General features: G+C 49.8%; 1 protein-coding gene across 2 annotated transcripts; it reads left to right on the top strand.

Annotated features, from left to right (window-relative positions):
* The first annotated feature begins 11,213 nt into the window (after positions 1 to 11,213).
* PAQR7 (progestin and adipoQ receptor family member 7) lies at positions 11,214 to 19,121 on the top strand. Of its 2 annotated transcripts, none has more exons than XM_033115282.1 (3): positions 11,214 to 11,717; positions 15,723 to 15,811; positions 17,949 to 19,121. In XM_033115282.1, the coding sequence occupies exon 3, from the start codon at positions 17,970 to 17,972 to the stop codon at positions 19,014 to 19,016; it is 1,047 nt and encodes a 348-aa protein (XP_032971173.1). In that variant the 5' UTR covers positions 11,214 to 11,717; positions 15,723 to 15,811; positions 17,949 to 17,969; the 3' UTR covers positions 19,017 to 19,121. The 2 variants fall into 2 exon arrangements, with proteins under 2 accessions (XP_032971173.1, XP_032971176.1); XM_033115285.1 differs by lacking the exon at positions 11,214 to 11,717 and adding an exon at positions 11,941 to 11,962.
* The last annotated feature ends 26 nt before the right edge of the window (positions 19,122 to 19,147 follow it).

The raw sequence follows: 19,147 nt of genomic DNA, 5'->3' as shown, positions 1-19,147 counted from the left end.
CAACATGTGGGGGTGCAGCATGTGGGGGGCAGCATGTGAGGGGGCAGCATGTGGGGGCAGCATGCGGGGGGCAGCATGTGGGGGGCAACATGTGGGGGTGACTGGACTATGGATGGAGGGGGAGCAGGCAGGGAGGCCATTCAAATGGCAGGTCATTCAAAGCCTTGTCGCCAGGACAAGGAGTTTGGCCTTGCCTTGGGAGGCCCTGGGGAGCCGCCGATGGGTGGTAAGCAGTGTGGGTCTGGGCGCTCCATAAATACTTGTTGATGGAATGAATGCATGACAGAAGGAATGGTAACGTGGGGTCCCTCCCGTGCATATGTTCTGCGGGAAGGGGGCGGTTAAATGACCTGACAGTAGAAGGACAAGCCAGGCAGATGCCTAAATACCAGCCAACCACTTCCCTCACCTCGTCCTCCCCTGCCTGTGCCACCACTGTCACTCGTCACTCACTGGGATCTTTCCTGGAGCCTCCGTACCAGCTCCCTTTGCCCCTCTGCAATGTGTTCTCCAGCCGTCAGTGACATCCTGAAGTCAGGCTCTCCACCTCAGCACTCTGCCCAATGCCTTTGCCACCTCAGCTACATTCACATGGGGGAAGAAATTGCTGCACTCGTCATCCACAATGGCTCTGGCATGTGCAAAGCTGGCTTTAGCAGGAACAATGCTCCCAGAGTGTCGTGGTAAATGTGGGACAGGATAGATATGTGGGTGATCAGCACAGAGCAAGAGAACTGTGCCGAACCTGAAGCGCCCCCACTGAACTGGGCTGATGTGGAGAAAGATCCAGCATCATACCCTCCCTGCAGCTTCATGCTGCCCCAGGAATACTCTGTTCCTTTTACCAAAGCTCTGCCGGACTCTAAGGCCGGCACCAAGAGCACCCAGATCAGGATGGAGGCCTTCAGTACCTTCTGTGTGTGCTGCTGCCCCTGCGTGGCCGGCTTGTGTGCCTCTGTTCACACCACCAGGATGATTGTGGGCCCCGGAGTGGTGCCACCCTCAGGGCCCATTAGTGAGGGTTATACCCTACCCCTGGCTAGCATCTGCACTTGGCTGATCATGATTTGAGAGACAACCTCACAGACATCCTGACAAAAAGGTCACAGCTTCACCACCACAGCTACGAGAGAACTGGTGTGTGATATGGAGGGGAAGCTGTGCTCCGTCACCCTGGACCTGGAGCAGGAGATGCCCCTGCTGTGTCCTCCTCCTTGAGAAGGGCTGTGAGCTTCTGATGGTCAGGTCTCCGTGGGCAGTTAGAGGTCCAGATGTCCAGAGTGTCCTCCAGCCATCTTTCCTGGACTCGGAGTCCTGTGGCATTTCATGAAACAACTTTCAGCTTTGTCCTGAAGTGTGATCTTCACCTCCAAAAGGATGTGTGTGTCCACTTGACATTGTCAGATGCCAGCAGAACTCAGGAAGACATCACGGCCAACAACACAATGTCTGTCCAGCAGATGTGGGTCAGCAACCAGCAGGAGGATGAGTCGGGCTCACTTCCTGTCCACAGCAAATGCCTCCAAATGATGCAACCACATAGTGTTTGTTGCACAAGTTCATTTGTAAGTTTGACTTTGCCCCGGCGAGTATGTACACTTAAGGGGCCTGGTGATGCTGGAACAAGCCTTTGAGAAGCCCGCCCCTGATACTGAGAGAAATAGCAGCCCTGGGTTGTAAAGTAAGTTAACTAATTAGTGTAAGTCAGGTCCTGCCACCCCACTGCTCATTTTATCCACAGTATTAATATCTATTCTTTTCCCCCAATTAGGAGATAGGTTTCCTGAGGGTGGGGACTATGTCTGTCCTGTCCTGTGTCCCTGGCACCTGGAATAGGGCCCAGCACACAGTAGGTAAGGTGCCCCATAAATACTCGTAGGAGGAGGATGTCCTTATGCTCCCTGTGTGGCCTGTTACCAGACATTGCCTCTCTCCCTCCCACCCTGCCCCCACTGCCATGCTCTATGACTATCTCCAGCTTTGCAGCACTGTATCTCCTACCAGCTGTCAGGGGAAAAGTGGAAATTTCCACTTGAAGATGGAAAAATAGCCATGTTTCCTGGCTGGGCTAGAGGGGTCGAGAGGAAATTTCCATGAACCATGTCTGGCAGTGTGACAGGCCTGGGAATCTGGGAAGGGTCCAGGGGTGCACGAACACATAAACCAGCCCCCTGCCCCAACTGGAGTGCAGTATCTGTGTGCAGATCTGCAGACAGGGAACTCCATCTGTGCTTATCTCACACTAGAAGGTCCAGCCTGCTGGGGCCTGGGACATCCTCCAGCCCTGGAGCCAGAGGATCTTTCGCCATCATCAAGTTCAATCCCCTCCTTTTCCAGATGGAGCAACTGAGGCCCAGAGAGGCGAAGCAATTTGTCGCAGGTCACACAGAATTAGTGACAGACAATGGACTCAAACTGACTGCTCTGCCAGGGTTTTTGCTTCTCTTTTCTTCCATTCCCTCCCTCCTACTCTTCCCTTCCACACTCCTCCAACTAACCTTTCCCAAGTGCCATAGGCCCTGAGCTTCCTGCCCTGGAACCCCAGGCTCCCTGAGGCCATGTCATTGTCACTGCCTCCTATCAGATCTCCAGAATTTCCTGCCCTTCCTCCCCACACCCTGTCCCTGCCACAAACTTTGCTACACATTTAAAAATCCTGATGTCCAGTTTGCTCCCCGTACCAATTAGATCAGAATATCTGGACATGGGGTCCAGTATTTTTAAAAAATATCCCTGGGTGATTCCATTTGCAGCAAAGTTTGGAAACCAGTGTTTTAGCTTTGGTCAATGGCATCTCCACCTCTGTCCCTTGGTCCCCAGGCTGCAGATCACCTGGTGACTTATTTTTTCCAGATCTATTTTCTGGACGCATGGGCCTGGGCCCCAGGACAGACCTGGGCTGAGCAATCCCATCTCTTTGTTGGGGAGGAAGAACTTTTCTCTATCCTTTCGGCTCGTCTAGAAATCAAATTAACATGAGACAGATTAACAGGAGAAGAACAAATTTTGAATGTACAGGAAACCCCACATACACTAGAGGTTCCACGATGAAAGTAAAATGAGGTATAGATGCCATTTTGAGCCAAGAAATGGAGTGACGCTTCAGAGGGGAGGAGAATAATCCACAGGACAATAACAGCAGATGTTCAGTAATTAGATGTTTGCGCTGCCATACAGATAGGTCATAACATTTATTTCTGGTAGTAACTCGTATGATGAGCAAGGCCCCCAATTTAAACTCTTTAAGGAAGAGGTAAAAGTTTCTCGTGAGCCCATAGGGTCCCAATTGCCTTTAGCTCAAAATAATCCTCATGCCCAAGTGGCACCTCTTGGGAAGGCCTGCTCTGAACCTCCTCACTGCTCCTGCCCTTTGCCCAACCCTCGGCCTCCAGTCTGCCTAGATTGCCTGGTCTGACCTGTCTCACCATTACCAGGTACTCATTAAATATTTGCTGTTATTGATGGCAGTGACCTCAGTCTGGCCAAGAGGATCTTTGACGTGGAAGAAAGGAGAGGGCTTTGAGGTCAGGCAAACTTGGATTCTAACACCAGCCAGTTCTGCTTGTTGTGCCTGGGCCTCGGTTTATTCATCTGTGGAGCGGGTGAGGCTGGTGGTGAAAATGGCCACCTTGTAGTTTGGTGGCCAATTTCACTACCTAATATATGAGAGGGCCCAGCAGTTCACAAACCAGTTGCTCTGAGAGCAGGCTGGTCTTGCTCTGATGGTGGGGAATGGTGACTGTTTCCATGGGTGGGAAGTGGAACCTTAGGAAGGAAGGTGGCTGTGAGCCTTCTGAAAAGGACCCCGGCCCATGGAGTTTCTTCCCAGGGCAGGGCAACCACGGCAGAGAGGTGGGCAGAGGGTGCAGAAGCTGGGGGTCATAAGGGATCAGCTAGATTGTGCCACCACCTTACCTGAGAGTGTGGGGTGAAGACCCTGGTAGGGATCTCCCAAAAGAGCCCCATGGGGACAGAATCAACATTTGGGTATCCGCGATGCCCAGAGGTGCCAATGACCAATTAAAACCACAGCAGACAAAGATAAGTTTTCCACCCCTATCTCTTCCTCTGAGCTATCAGAGGGGAGAAGCTTTAGACTGAATAGGACATGAAAATTTTGATCGTAAACAGGACCGGACTTTCTAAGACCTAGAAGGTGAGATTGTGCCTGTCCACCGAGAAGGAAAAGCTACAGGACTGTCTCAAGCAGGGGCAAAAATCCAGAGAAGTTAAAGGGGCGCTGGCAAGTAAGAATCAAGGGGCCGCCAGTGCCACACTGAGTCCAGCTCGTTCAATGACCAGTTCCCCTGCTGTTTGTATTATGAAGCCAGTCTGTGCTGGGTGTTGATGGAATTGCTGCCAAATGCCTGTGTGGCCATGGCAAGGCCCTTTGTTTCTCTGGGCCTCAGTTTCCCTAACTGTCAAACGCCTCTCTTTTCAAAGGGTCCTCTCAGACTTTGCCAGTCTGTAAAAAGATCTGAGGTCTCTTTGTTCCGAGCAGGAGAATTAAATGTATCCTGAGCCCAAAGCCTGAAACGAACTCTGGTAGGTCTTGGGAAGTGAGTCAGGCAGCAAGTCTGAAATCAGGCAGCGAGTCTGAAATCAGGCAGCGAGTCTGAAAAATTATCTCCTCTGTATAGTGAGGAAATAAAAATATTTTAATTTGTTTAAAGATGTTAATCGCAGTGTTATTCTTAACAGCTTTATTGAGGCATTAATTTACATGCCATAAGATTCACCTTTTTTAAGTGTACGATTCAATGACTTTTAGTAAATGTATGGAATTGTGTGACAATTTCAGTTTAGAACATTTAAACATCCCAAGGAGATCTCTCATGCCCATTCCCACCCCTACCCCTGGCAACCACTAATCTATGTTCTGTCTTATAGATTTGCCTTGCATCTGGCTTCTTTCACTGGACACAATGTTTCTGAGGTTCGTCCATGTTGTAGCAAGTATCAGGATTTTATTCCTTTTTTTTTTTTTTTTAAACTTCTTTATTTTAAGTGTGTTTTTCTAGGACCCATCAGCTCCAAGTCAAATAGTTGTCTCAGTCTAGTGGAGGGCACAGCTCACAGTGGCCCATATGGGGATCGAACCAGCAACCTTGTTGTTAAGAGCACCGCGCTCTAACCAACTGAACTAACTGACCACCCCTTCATTCCTTTTTATAGCCAAACAATATTCTATTGAATGGCTATGCCACATTTTATTTCTCTATTCATTATTGATGGTTGTTTCTGCTTTGGGAGCTATTAGGAATAATGGGAATACATAAGTGAACATTTGTGTTATAAGTCCTTGTGTTGATGTATGTTTTCAGTTCTCTTGGGTAGATTCTTAGAAGTGGACTTGCTGGGTCATATAACTAACTGTATGTTTAACTCTCTGAGAAACTGCCAAATTGTTTTCCAAAGTGGATGCACCAATTTTGCATTTCCATCAGCAATGTATGAGGGTTTCAATTGCCTCACCTCCTTGACACTTATTTCTTTTCTTTTTGATTATAACCATTCTAGTGAGTGTGAAGTTGTAGCTCACTAGGTTTTGATTTGCATTCCTATAATGACAAATCACGCTGAGCCTCTTCTCATGTGCTTATCAGCCATTCATATATCTTCTTTGGTGAAATGTCTACTCAAATCCTTTATCCGTTTTTTAATTGAATTATTTATTTTTTTATTGAGTTGTAATAGTTCTTTATATATCCTGAATACAAGTCTTTTTAGCAGATATGTGATATTTGCAAATATTTTCTCTCAGTCTGACTTATCTTTTCGGTTAATTTATCATAAATGTAAGGATTTGTTTCTGGACTCTCAATTCTGTTCCATTGATTTATATGTCTATTCTTATGCCAATACCACAGTGTTTTAGTTATTTAGTTCTATACTATCTATTTTTTTAAAAGATCTAATTGTCTTTATTGAATGATTCACGAATTGGGCAACATCCCATTTAGTAAATAGAGAGTTACTCTCCGATACTGTCTTTTGAAATCAGGAAATGTAAGTCCTCTACTTTTTTCTCCATTTTTAGAATTGTTTTGACTATTTTGGATCTTTTGCAGCATTTTCATACAAATTTTAGGATCAGCTTATTAATTTCTGCAAAAAAAAGTCTGCTGGGAATTTGATAGGGATTGAATTGATATATATATATATATGTGTATATATATACACATATATATATATATATATATATCAGTTTGGAGAGAATTACTATCTTAACAATATTGAGCTTTTCAATCCATAAACATAGACTATCCCTCCATATATTTATATCTTTTAAAAGTTCTTTCAGCAATATTTTGTACATTTCATTGTACAAGTCTTACACTATTTTTATTCCTCAGTGTTTATACTTCTTTTTGATGTGGTTATGTGCAATGTTATTTTAGTGCTGAAAAAAGGAGTAAGAAAGATGACATTTAAACAGAGATCTGAAGGCAGTGGGTTGGCCAGACGGTCAGCTGTTTGGAGCCCAGCAGAGCTGCATGGCCTGGGAACCTGTGCAGTTACACAGGGCCTTGTGCCCAGAAGGCTCCCACACTGGGTTTAGTGGCCCATGCGGGGATCAAACCGGCAACCCTGGCCTTATTAACACCATGCTCTAACCAGCTGAGCTAACCGGCCACCACCAATTGCTTAATTTTTTTTTTTTAACAAAGATCTGCATTTTCATTTTGTACAGGGCCCCAGAAATCAGTAACCAGTCCTGTTTGGCGCAAAATGAGTTCTAGGCAGAAAGAGCATCAAGTGCAAAAGTCAAGAGATAGGAATGTGTTGGCAACTTTGAATCAGGAGTAGGAGAGGAGTGCATGGTTGACTTCTCCATGTCTGCCCTTTAAACGTCCACCCTCCTGCTGGACCACTGTGGTTCCCACCCCTCCAGGGCTCTCAGGAGGGGCGAAGGTAAGGTTGCATGGTCAGGAAAAGTCTGACTTAAACATTGTCTTGAGCTAGTATTCGTGTTTTCCAGGCTTGGCAGGGGGTTAAGGCGACTGTTTTTCTTGTTGGAGGGTGGGAGCACGTTCCTGGAAGTCTTGGTCTGGTTTCCCCCAAAGCAGAACCTGAGACAGAGACTTTGGCACAAGAAGCTTGTTTGGCAGGTGACCCCAGCCAGCTGAGGGAGGGAGTAGGGAGAGCGAGACAAAGAAGGAGGCAAAGCACAGAGGAAGATGTGCCTTCCAGCCTGCTGCTTTAGGTAGTGGAGCCTGGATTCCTGGGGCTGACACAATGCCTCCCAGAGTTGTCTTCTTTTGGACAGGAGGCTGGGGCTTTCACCAAGAGTATCAATGCACTATTGGATGAGGGCTGTTCCCAGGGTGTTAACTGCCTGCACTTCTAGTCCGCACCTAACTAGGAGGCTGAGCTATAGCTTCCAAGAGAGCCCAGAGGTCGGAAAACAGAGGCATGCCTGGTGGGCACTTGGGGTGGGGCTGGGGTCAACATGCCTAGAATTGTCCATCACTGCTGAGACTGAAATCTGAGGACAGCCAAGAAGGTGTGACCCCTTGTGTTTGCCGCGCTGGGGATAGTCACTGTGAGGTCTCCCATCTGTAGATCCCTTGAGAAGGACAGAAAAATCTCCACCAGCCAGTTGCTGGTGGTGACGGCACCCAGCTGTCCCGGACACCTCCAGCCTCTTTTCACTGAGGCCTCATGCCCTTTCAAGAGACCATCCTGAGCTGGATCTAAGGCCACCCCAGGCTTACTTTGTCCTGTGGCCCAATTCTGGCCTGGGGGAAGCACCAACAGGTGGTCTCTTCCATGGGAGTACATTTCTCTCCCACCACTGCCCTCTACTCTGCTGCTACAGCCAGCCCTTTGGGATTCTTGGGCAGAGGTCAGATACCAGACCATGGAGTCCCAGGGGACACCCACCACCTCTGACTGGTCTCCTGAAAGCCCCCTCACTAGGCTTAAAGGGAGAGGAAAATCAGTCTACCCTATCCAACTCTCTCCCAGGAAAACCCTCTCTACTCTCTAACTCCAGTATCCATGTTGCCTTCAGGATAACCCTCACATACACACTTGGTGAGGCCCTCTACATCCTAGCCTCTTCCTACCCTGCAATGTCATCTGGTATCTGTTGCCACCAGGTCCCCATGCTCCAGCCCCAGAACATGGTGGCTCATGTCCTAAACTTACCCCACCACTCGTACCTCTGTACCTTTGCAAGTGCTGTTCCCTCTTCCTGGAAAGTTCTTCCCTGACTCATGGCTCAGTGAACTCCTCTTCATCCCGTATGACTCACCCTAAGTGGCCTGTAGGCAGTGATTTTCTGTAGGAAATCAGTCCCTCCCATATTATGTTTGCCCTGCATGGTAGAGATTGTGGTCTTGAGTCATACTCCCTGGGTTTGAAACCTGGCTTTGCTATGTGTGTAAGTGAGGAATCACTTCAATAATGCTAAGTAACAAACCACCTCAAAATTTAGGAGCTGACAAGACTTTATTTTTCTCACTTATTGGCAAAGGGAGGGAATAAAGAATTGAAATCTGGTAATCGTTGGCATTTATTGAGCAGTTACTATATGCCAGGTGCTGTGAGCTCTTTACATGCATTGTGTACTCCTCATGCCACCCCTATGTGGTGGGTATTATGAATGTGTTTTAGAGTAGAGGAGATAGATGTCCTGACAAGTTACATAACTTGCACAGGGTAACACAGCTTGTAAGTGGTAGAGCTAAGGTGTGAACACAGACAGAATTCACCCTGTGCTTCACTATTTTGTTGCCTCTCATGGATGATTCCCTTTTTGGGGGGAGAAGACACAAATGTGTTCAGGACAGCTCAGGCACCCACATTCTTCCTTTCTCTTACTTTGGATCCACTGAAGCCCTTCCTAATAGTCTCCCACCTCTGAGCTGGATATGGGAAGGCTTTGGACTCCTTTCAGGTACTTGACTTAGGCCTGCCCAGGAATCCAGTCTTCCTGGGGACCCTGTTCTTCTAAGAGCTGAACCTGGCACCTGGGAGGGCAGCTGCATGATGTCCAACTCCTCCTTACAGGGTCTGGGCTGAAAGTGTCTTTGGGTATGACGATCTTCCTCAGTTCTTGTCTTCTTGAAAGAAAGAATTCAGTCAAGAGACAGGAGTCAAGCAAGCAGCAGACAGCAAAGTTTATTTGCAAAACACGTACACTCTGAGCCTGGAGCGGGCTGACCCGAGGGTGGGTAGCAGCTCAAGTCTCTGGGACCCTGGCCTTTTATCCTACACATTGGGCTATCATCCTCCTCCCTTTTTCCTGTTTTCCACCTCATTCTGCATGTCTCCTTCATCCTAGTGTGTTTGCACTGGCCCAGATCTTTTTGTTCTGGATCCTCTCTTTGGAGGGTTTGTAACAGAATGTTTGCTGATGCCACTGGGTTACCTGTGGGGGCCCCCTGGTTCCTCCTCCAGCGCATGGCTATCTTCCTACCTCCTCTATTAAAAGGGTTACAGGTTCTGGACTCCTCGAGCAGTGGAGTCACTGGGCCTCACCCAGGTGGCCTAAGCTGGGGGCAGGGGAGGGCAGGGAAGGAAGGGGCCCTTGACTGCCCTGGGGCTGCTCTTACTGTGCCTGGCTGGGAAAAGGAGTTGGAGCAGAACAGGGATGGGAAGAAAGCGTCCTGGCCCCCCAGTTTCACTCCTTGACACCAGTACTGTGTAGCAGATAAGAACTGGGCTTGGATCCAGGCCTGTCGCTAGCCAAGTGGATGGTCTTGGGCAAGTAGCATCCTTCTGAGCCTGTTTCCTCATCCATAAGCCGAGGTAATGACAGAACCCCCTCATGGGCCTACAGTACATGTAAGGGGCTTTGCATCAGGCCTGGCACGTGGCAAGTGCTCCATAACTGATCACTGTTCTTACTTGTATAATTTTTATCACTCAGCTCTCCAATACCCACAGCCAAGTTTCATGGAAGTGACTCTTCTCCCCAAGCACAACTCCAGGTCCATTTCTCAGAGCCTGAATACATCAGGAACCATGTGATCTGGAATCCATCATTTCTCCCCTCTGGGCCTCGGTTTTTCTATCCATAAAATGAGGGTCATCACACTCCCCTCACAGGAATGCGTGAGGCTAAATGAGATAATGCAACAGCCCCAGGTCCCCTTTCTGAGCCTTAGTTTTCCAATTTGTAAAATGTAACTAGGGCTGTCTGGATCAAAGGAGGTAGTCATGGCAACTGCTTAGCGCATTGCAGTTTACTAAGCTCTGCGCATAGGAAGAGCTTAGTAAACTGGAGCTTTAAAAGCAAGCCCAGTACAGAACAGGTGTTCCAAAAATGGAAGCTGAATCCAAGCCACCATCCAAGTTTTACATTTTTATTCACTCTGATAGAATATATTCCATATTAAAGAATATAATCTCCATAATGTCCTTGTTTTCATTTCCTATACCCTACCTTTTCTAAATGATTAGACTTTCTATGCCATTTTTCCTATCCACGTGGGAAATGGAAATTCAACTAATTTCTATGGGTTTGTCTGAACCTGTTTAAGTAGAGACCTGTTTCATCCTGTCAGATTACAATTATACGCATTTTGTTCTAGTAAAGAAATATATGTTTCTCCAGGACATTGCAGTTGACAAACAACTTTCATATCCATTTAATCCTCCTAATAATCCTGTCAGGCTGGTATTATTATCTCCATTTTGCAGGTAATAATACTGAGGCCCAGAGAGAACAAAAAGACTCGCCAAGGTCGCATGGTGAGTGAGGGGTAGGGCAAGGACTTGGGTCCTGTCATCATGTCCCACAACTGCCTCTTTGAATGGACTCAAAGCTCCCTGAGGGCAAAGCAGTGGCCCTCCTGGACTATCTTCTCTTAGCTCTTTGTCCATCAAAGCTGTGTGTTCCCAAGACTGGGTGGGGTGTCTCCCAGGTCTGCCTGGTCCAGGTCTTTGCACACCTCAGGAGCTAGCAACCCCTGCCATTGCTGGTCTGATATTCACTGAGGGGCTCCTCTGTGCAGGAACCCCTCATCCTTTAGGTGCCCCACTCCTGAGGGAGATGTACACTAGGGAGAACAAAGTGGGTGTTTTAATACAGGTCCGAACAAAGTGCCTGGGGCTGGGCACATCACGGGCCCGCTGCCCGAGGAGAGGGAACTTGAATAAGATGGCTGCAGAGGTGGGGTGGAGCTCCCCAGGCAGAGATGAAAAGGGGGGTGGCCAGGCTTATCTCATCAGAAGTAGCTTAGGTGTGTGGATTTAAGTGGCTTCGGGCTGTCACACGCTCTAGCTGGGAAACTTGTCCTGCTCCTGATACAACTTGTTCCTTCCCCATCAAGTCAACAAGGCCCTAAAGTCTCCGGAAGTGGGAACCACTGAGCTGGAGCCTTCGCAGTGCCTCTGCCAAGCCCTGGGACTTGGGAAACCACTTCTGCTTTCTGGCCTCCGTTTCTCCATCTGCGTAGGGACCACAGAACTCCCAAGACTCTGTCTCTCCTCCGCGTGCAACACTTGGACACGGTGGAAAGGAGGCTGTTTGCACCACGTCGAGGCCGGCGAGGTGGGCGCGGGCGATCGCCTAGGCCTGGCGGGCGGAGGCCGGGCCGGGAGTCCCCGAGCTGCCCCCGCTCGCCGCCAGCCGCCAGCCGCCTCCTGGCCCTCCCCCGGCTCCGGGCGGGGCCGCTCCCCCGCCGCCCCTTTATCTGCGCGCTCGCTGCCGGGACTTGCAGGGCCTCCTCTCCCAGCTCCGCTCCGCCAGCCGCCACCCGCAGGTACCCGACTTGGAGGGAGTGGGAAGGGCGAGCAGCGTGCCGAGGGGCTGCTCCCACGCGGCGCGGGGTGCTGCGGGCAGCCCCGAGCTCTGTGTGAGTGTGAGAGTGTGGGGAGGGTCCCGTGGGGAGGGAGGACACAGGCAGGACCGCGCTGCTGGAGCGGGGGCGTCTCCCGACGCCAGGGGAAATCAGCTGGAGGGAGCACCACCGCTGAGGAAGTGGGAGCAGGAAGGAGAAGCCGAGCGGTAGGGAAAGCATCTCAGGGACGAGTGGGAGGAGGCGGGAGGAGAAAGGGAGTCAGAGCTGGAGGTGGAGCACATCTGGGAGGCTGTGGGCTGAGGGGAGAGCTGGCCCGGGAGGGCCGTGATACCTTGGAGGAGAATTGACAGGGAGCTCGCTGCTTCCACTGGCGGAAAAACCTAGGGAGAGTCTAGGGGCAAAATGGGGTGTGAGCACCTGGAACTGGGAAATGTGAGGGGGTCCCTGTTGGGAAACCAGGAACAGTGGGAATAGCACTGATGGGGACCCAGAGGGGCTCCTGCTCCCCAGGAGCCTAGGCCCCTTGTGATGGGGAGGCCTCCCTTGGTGTCAGGAGGGCATGGGCGATCCCCTCACTCAGTGAGGGAAGGGGAAGATGGAATCCCACACTGCCCGCAGCACTTGCCTCTCACCTGAAGGCTTTGAGGACCCAGAGATTTCCCAGGGACAGCCCCTGCAGGCCAGGGTGGAGTGAGCAGCCAGGTCAGGCCAAGGCTGGGGAGTTTGAGAGTTTGATGGAGTCTCAGAGCCTGGTTGCACCTGGGTGGACGGCCCAGGATCTTATATGAAAGGGACCCAGCCTCCTGTCATGGGGCTTGTGCCACCTCCGGGCAGCTTGGTGATAGGCTGTCCGTCTCCAGCCTCAGTTCCACAGCCCAGATGGGCTCTGGCTGGTCAGTGGTGAATCTCAGGTCCCTTTCCTGTCCTCCATGCTGGGTGACTGTAGCCTGTTTACGGAATCTCTCCAGGCCCACTTTCCTCCTCCTGTCAGAGTGTTTGTGAGTCTGAGCTCCATGGAAGTATTCCTTTAAGAGTTACTTATTTCATTCTGATCACACTTTTCAGTACAAATGGAGTCCCCAAGTGCAGTGACAAAAAAACAAAACTGGTTTCTGTTCAGTTTTTAAAGACATGGAAGGACATTTTCTTTAAACATATTGGGCTGAGTTGAGAAACTGGTTTGCATTTAGGGAGGTGACCCAGTTGCTGCAAGATTGGGAAGCCAGCCAGGGATGAGAACTTTGCTTGTATAAAATGTGACCACCCTCTGTGTGCGGGGAGTTGACCACAGTGGATGAAGGGCAAGAGCATTGGTTTTGGAGTCAGACAGACGTGTTGTGCTCTGCCATCCTGCCTCTGAAGCTGTGACACCAGCTTAGATGCAGGTTCAAAGGGTTGCAGTGAGGGAGAGATGAAATGTGCGTGAAAGTTCTTTGTAAACAGCAAGCTACTGTAAATTATTAATGTTAGTGCCTAATCTTGTTAATGTTTCAGGCTCTGCCACACTGTGTTGTCCTAGTCAGGGCCCCTCAGGGGGGTTTACCTCTGACAGCCCCAGTGTTAACGCAGGTCTGGCCTTGGCCTTATTTTGATTTAATGAGGTTAGACTTTGCTTTCCATGGCAAGACAAAGTTGTCTTTAAGGGAGTGTGCTGAACAATCCGAGCCCAGAAAAGCAGCAATGGATACAGTTGACCCTTGAACAACAGGGGGTTAGGGGGTACTGTCCCACACCACCCCCTGCCCCAGTCAGAAATCCTCTTATAAACTTTTGACTCCCGAAAAAATTAACTACTTATAGCCTACTGTTGGCCGGAAGCTTTACTGGTGACAGAAATAGTTGATTAACACATATTTTGCATGTTATATGTATTACATACTATATTCTCACAATAATATAAGCTAGAGAAAAGTAAAGTTATTAAGGAAATCGTAAGGAAAATACATTTACACTACTGTACATGTTCATTGAAAAAATCTGCATATAAATGGACCCATGCAGTTCAAACCCTTGTTGTTCAAGGGCCAAGTGTATTTTGCATACCAGGAAAGAGGCAAAACAAGAAGTGGAATTATAACCAAATAATATTTATAATAGTTAGTTGTTATGTAGTTAGGCTATTAAGCTCCAAGAGGTCAGGGTATTAATACCCTTAGGTGTTACCCTTAACTATTAATGAGCTGGGCAATTAGTTCTATAAGGGTGGTGTTTTAACTGCTTTGTTTACTGCAAAGCTCCAGCCCTGGCACATAGTAGGCCTAAAACAAATGTTGGAATGTCTCTGGGCCTCAAGGACCCTTTGAAGTCACTGGTGAATTCACTTTCCTTAACACTTGGAGAAACAGGGCCAAGAGGGGAAGGGACTTGTTCAAGGTCACACAGGGATTGAGTGGCTGAGCCAGGACTAGAACCCCACAAAGCTGTGTCAGAGCGGACTCCTAGCATCCATGACTTTTGCTTTTGCAAGATCCCTTCAGGTAGCTATTATTATCCTCTGGTTATAAATGAGGAAATAGCTCAGAGAGATTAAGGGACCTTGGCAGTCACACAGCTGGTAAGTTCCAGACTTTAAATCCCATCCTCACATAAAAATGGGGACCTGGCTTCTTTTGAAATAGTCTGCCAGAGGTGAGTGGTAGACACCCGTCCTTGGGGCAGCAGCAATCTCCAGTTCTCCATGGTCACCACCTGGGTGGCTTCTCTCTGGACTGGATTTTCTTAGGCCACTGGGCACTTGGTTTGTTTGGGTTGTTTGTCAGGGCAGGGAGCCTGTCTGCATCATTCACCAGGTGCCCCAGCCCCTGTAGTGTTCCAGTGTGGCTGGCATATAGCAGGCACTGAGTAAAATCTGTGAATCTGTGGGATGGGTATAACCTGGCGCTCTCCCACTCCAGAGACGGTTTACTACCCATTCCTACAACCTGGTCCTCTGTTTTGCCCACAGACATCTTAGGGGATTCTTTGATAGTGTGTATGGCGGGGGCGGGGGGGGGACATCAGGAGGAACTGAGGGTGGCAAGCCTTGGTTGAGGAGCAACCTCCTCATGAGGTTGACCACGAATTTAGAAAAGGGGAATGTGAATTAGGAGGGTTGGGGAGGTGGGAGGGGAGAAGAGGAAGGAGCTGCTAGGATTGACAGGAACTCCCGCCTGCTTAATTCTGAGGCTCAGCCAACTGGACTGGAAGCCTCCCAAACCTGCAGCGTGCCTTTTGGATTACCTGCTAGCACTGTCTACCCTTTTCCTCCCCCGATCCCCCTCCTGGCTTGGTGCCACCAGGATGGGGCTGCTGGGCTTGTGGCCCTTTCCCTGGGGGTTTCACTTCCCAACCACCTCTTGGGTCTGTGGGCAAGTACAGATCAGGGCTCTGTGAATCCTGAGGGGTAACTCTGAATGGCCTTTGCAGAAACAATTTAATTATTTAATAAGGTCAGTGTCCCCAGAAGTTCAAACTCCAGCCAAATTTCCCTGGTCCCTAAATGTACCCTTAGGACAAAGTAAATATTTAAAGAGACACAGTTAGCTTTCTAAAGGCTCCAAAGCCAGTGGAACGAGCCGTTGAGAGCTTAAAGAGGACTGTGGTTTTTAGAGAATCCCAAGCAAATCTTCTGGGCTGGGGCTATTTCAAATACTACTACTAGTACTACTAATAATTAATTACTACTACTATTAATAATAAATAATAATAATAAGCAATCATTTATCGAGTCCCTAAACTGTACTAAAGCTTTATTCTAATTAATTTTTCCAACAATCTATGAGGTAGTTAATATTATAATTCTCATGAGAGAACTAAGGATCAGAGAAAGTAAGTCACTTGTCTTAGGGTCACACAGCTGGTATATTGTGGAATCAGGAGTCAGACTTGGTTTGTCTGAATCTGAAGTATATCTCCATCATGAGCCTTTACAGTATCTGCTTTCTTTTTCATTCCTAACTTTCTTCTATTCTGATGTCCACTGAATAGGGGACAGAAGCCAGTCAAGTTTGCCTAATATTCAGGCCCTGGAAACCTGGTCTCAGTCCAGCTTTGCCCGTTTTGCTGTGTGGTCTTGGGTAAGTTACAACTTTTCAGCCAGCCTTCGGTTTGCCTGATGTTTCATGCACAGGTTAGCAGTGAGTTTCCTTCCGCAGCTGAGGTCTGGCTAGAAAAGTAGAGTTTAGCCTGGATTTGACCAATGTGGGAGTCACAATTTGACCAATGTGGGAGAAGAGTGGAGGCTGTCTTTAGCTCCACCCTCTAGTGACATCACATAAGACACTCCCAGTCCCTGCAAGCCCCACCCCTAGTGACCTTCACCTGTGGAAGTGCCCTCCAGTGTTTGGCATCTGGCAAATTTGCCAGTCCCACAGCAGAAGTCATCAGCCCCCAGGCTTTAGAGAAACCCCTAGGTAAGCAGTGCAAGGGGGCCATGGAGCTGTACTGGGCTGGGCTGGGCTGTCTGGAATAGGCAGGTCCTGGCAGCCTGGTGCCCTCTGGATACCCACCCTCATCCTTCCGGCTCATGCTGGTCCCCTGCCCCTGCTCTTTTCCCCCTGGATCCAGGGCCCCTTTCCATGGAGTCAGGAGATGGGAACTAGTTATGAAAATAGACCTAAGATGAAATGGGGCCTCTGGCTGTGGTCTGAAGGAAATAGGGTGGCAGGACCTCTGTCATCCCAGTATGTGGCCTCTGGGTTCTGTGTTTAAGGCCCACTGTGCCTGGGAGAGGGGGGAGGCTGTGAATGAGCTGTCACCCAGCTGAGGAGGTAAATGGTGCAGAGCGAGGGGCTAGCTGGTAAAGGCGGGGAGACGGGTCCCTGGATGTGAGTCAGTGGCTAGAAGCCTAAGGGAATCATTTACAGGAAAGGACTTGTCGCCTGCTTCAGACCAGTATTTTCCAAAGGAGTTCTGTGGGATGCAGAGAGGTGTGATGGGAGGCAGGGCAGCAGCAAGTGGCTAAAAGTGTCAGAGAGCTGAGTCCAAACCCTGGCTCCACCTCGGTGTGTGTCTGTGTGATCTTGGGTAAGGAGCTCCTGGTCACTCTGAACTTCACCGTCCTCAACAACAAAACGCGTGTCATAATACCTACCTCACAGGCTAGTTATGTGAATTAACAGTAACAAGTTTGTAAAGAGTCAACACTTATTACATGTCAGCTGGCTTTATAATACAATTACTAGTGGGAAAGGAATCCTTGGTCACGTAAGCTTGGCAAATATAGGGTCAATAACAAAGTGAAGCAGGCTTCTTTGTTGCGGGACTTCTCAGAGCCTTTCATATGCTCTTATGCCTTGGGAAGTTCTAAGAGAGGGATAGGGAACATTGGATTGGACTTCATGGATCAGAGGGACCCAGGAACTAGGCCACCATTGCATGTCATTCTTCCCTGGTCTTTGCCCTCTTGGTGGGATGGAAGCCTTGCTGGACTGGGCAACTCTTGGAAAGGCCTTCCTGTCTGGGCACTTGTTTCCTCTGTGTAAAACAGAGGAGCTGCATGAGATGCTTTCTGGCTCCCCGAGGTTCTGAGTTGGGAAGACAACGCTGTAGACAAGGATGGTACTGATGGTAGGAACTCAAGGAGGAAGGTGACCATTGGAGGTTCAGTGGGCCAGGGAAAGTATCACAGAAGAAATGGGTTTTGAGGGATGAATAGGAGTTTGCCAGATAGACAAGATGAGGAAAATGTCTCAGGTCGAGGGAACAGCTTATACGAAGCTATAGATATATGAAACAACAGGCCCAGGGGGTCGGTGAGGCTGTGGCTGGATTTGAGTACATTGTGGTTGAGCAATAAGGCTGGGACCAGATCATGTAGGGTAATGAGGGTCAGTGGGAGACTGAGGTAGAGGCAGCAGGTCTGTTAGCAAGGTCATTGTCACTGCCAGGTGAACACTGATGGCAACATCAACACAGGAGAAAACACTGGGGGCTGCTGTGTGGAGCCTGGGCTGGAAAAAAATGGCTGAGGTAGTGAGCTTCATTAATTAATGCATCCCTCCAACATTTATGGAGCACCTACTGTGTGCCAGGGAGTGTTCTAGGCACTTGGGATACATTAGGGAGTAGGACAATCACGTGTCAGAGCTGAGCTCTCCTCTTCTCCAAAACTCAGGGACAAGGGGGTGGGGAAGAGGGAGTAAGTAAGAATTAGGCATAGGGGTGAGGGGGTGAGGATACCAGCCCTTGACTTTGCTCTCGCCCCTCTCCCAGCTCCCTGTCCGGCCCACAGACATGGCCACCATGGTGGCCCAGAAGCTCAGCCACCTTCTGCCCAGTTTGCGGCAGTTCCACCAGGAGCCTCAGCCATCCGTGCAGCCAGAGCCTGTCTTCACGGTAGACCGAGCCGAGGTGCCACCCCTCTTCTGGAAACCATACATCTATGTGGGCTACCGGCCACTGCATCAGACCTGGCGCTTCTACTTCCGCACGCTGTTCCAGCAGCACAACGAGGTGGTGAATGTCTGGACCCACCTGCTGGCCGCCCTGGTGCTGCTGCTGCGGCTGGCCATCTTTGTGGGGACCGTGGACTTCCGGGGAGACCCCCATGCCCTGCCGCTCTTCATTATTGTCCTCGCCTCCTTCACCTACCTCTCCCTCAGTGCCTTGGCTCACCTCCTACAGGCCAAGTCCGAGTTCTGGCATTACAGCTTCTTCTTCCTGGACTATGTAGGTGTAGCCGTGTACCAGTTTGGCAGTGCCCTGGCGCATTTCTACTATGCCATTGAGCCTGCCTGGCACGCCCAAGTGCAGACCATTTTCCTGCCCATGGCTGCCTTTCTCGCTTGGCTGTCCTGCACTGGCTCCTGCTACAGCAAGTACATCCAGAGGCCCGGCTTGCTGGGCCGCACTTGCCAGGAGGTGCCCTCAGCACTGGCCTATGCGCTGGACATCAGCCCTGTGGCACACCGCATCCTGGTGTCCCCCAGCCCTACCCTGGACGACCCTGCTCTTCTCTACCACAAGTGCCAGGTCGTCTTCTTCCTGCTGGCTGCTGCTTTTTTCTCAGCTTTCATGCCTGAGCGCTGGTTCCCTGGCAGCTGCCACATGTTTGGGCAGGGCCACCAGGTCTTCCACGTCTTCTTGGTGCTGTGCACGCTGGCTCAGCTGGAGGCTGTGGCGCTGGACTACGAGGCCCGGCGGCCCATCTATGAGCCACTGCACACCCGCTGGCCCCACGACTTTGCCGGCCTCTTCCTGCTCACTGTGGGCAGCAGTGTCCTCACGGCATTCCTCCTGAGCCAGCTGGTACAGCGGAAACTCAATCGGAAGACCCAGTGAAGCAAGGCAGCCGTTGGTAGGGAGGGAGGGAGAGTGGGAGCTCGTTGGGGGTCTGCGCTTGGCTCTAGATGGGAACAAGGCCTGGTAAAGTTGTTTGTGTCTGGCTTGCAGTGACTCTGTGCATGTCTCAG

Source organism: Rhinolophus ferrumequinum, chromosome 9 (genome assembly GCF_004115265.2).
Source record: "Rhinolophus ferrumequinum isolate MPI-CBG mRhiFer1 chromosome 9, mRhiFer1_v1.p, whole genome shotgun sequence".
In the NCBI taxonomy this organism is placed as follows: Eukaryota; Metazoa; Chordata; class Mammalia; order Chiroptera; family Rhinolophidae; genus Rhinolophus; species Rhinolophus ferrumequinum.
The sequence above is the reverse complement of the archived record's forward strand: the minus strand, read 5'-3'. Positions and strand labels throughout refer to the sequence as shown.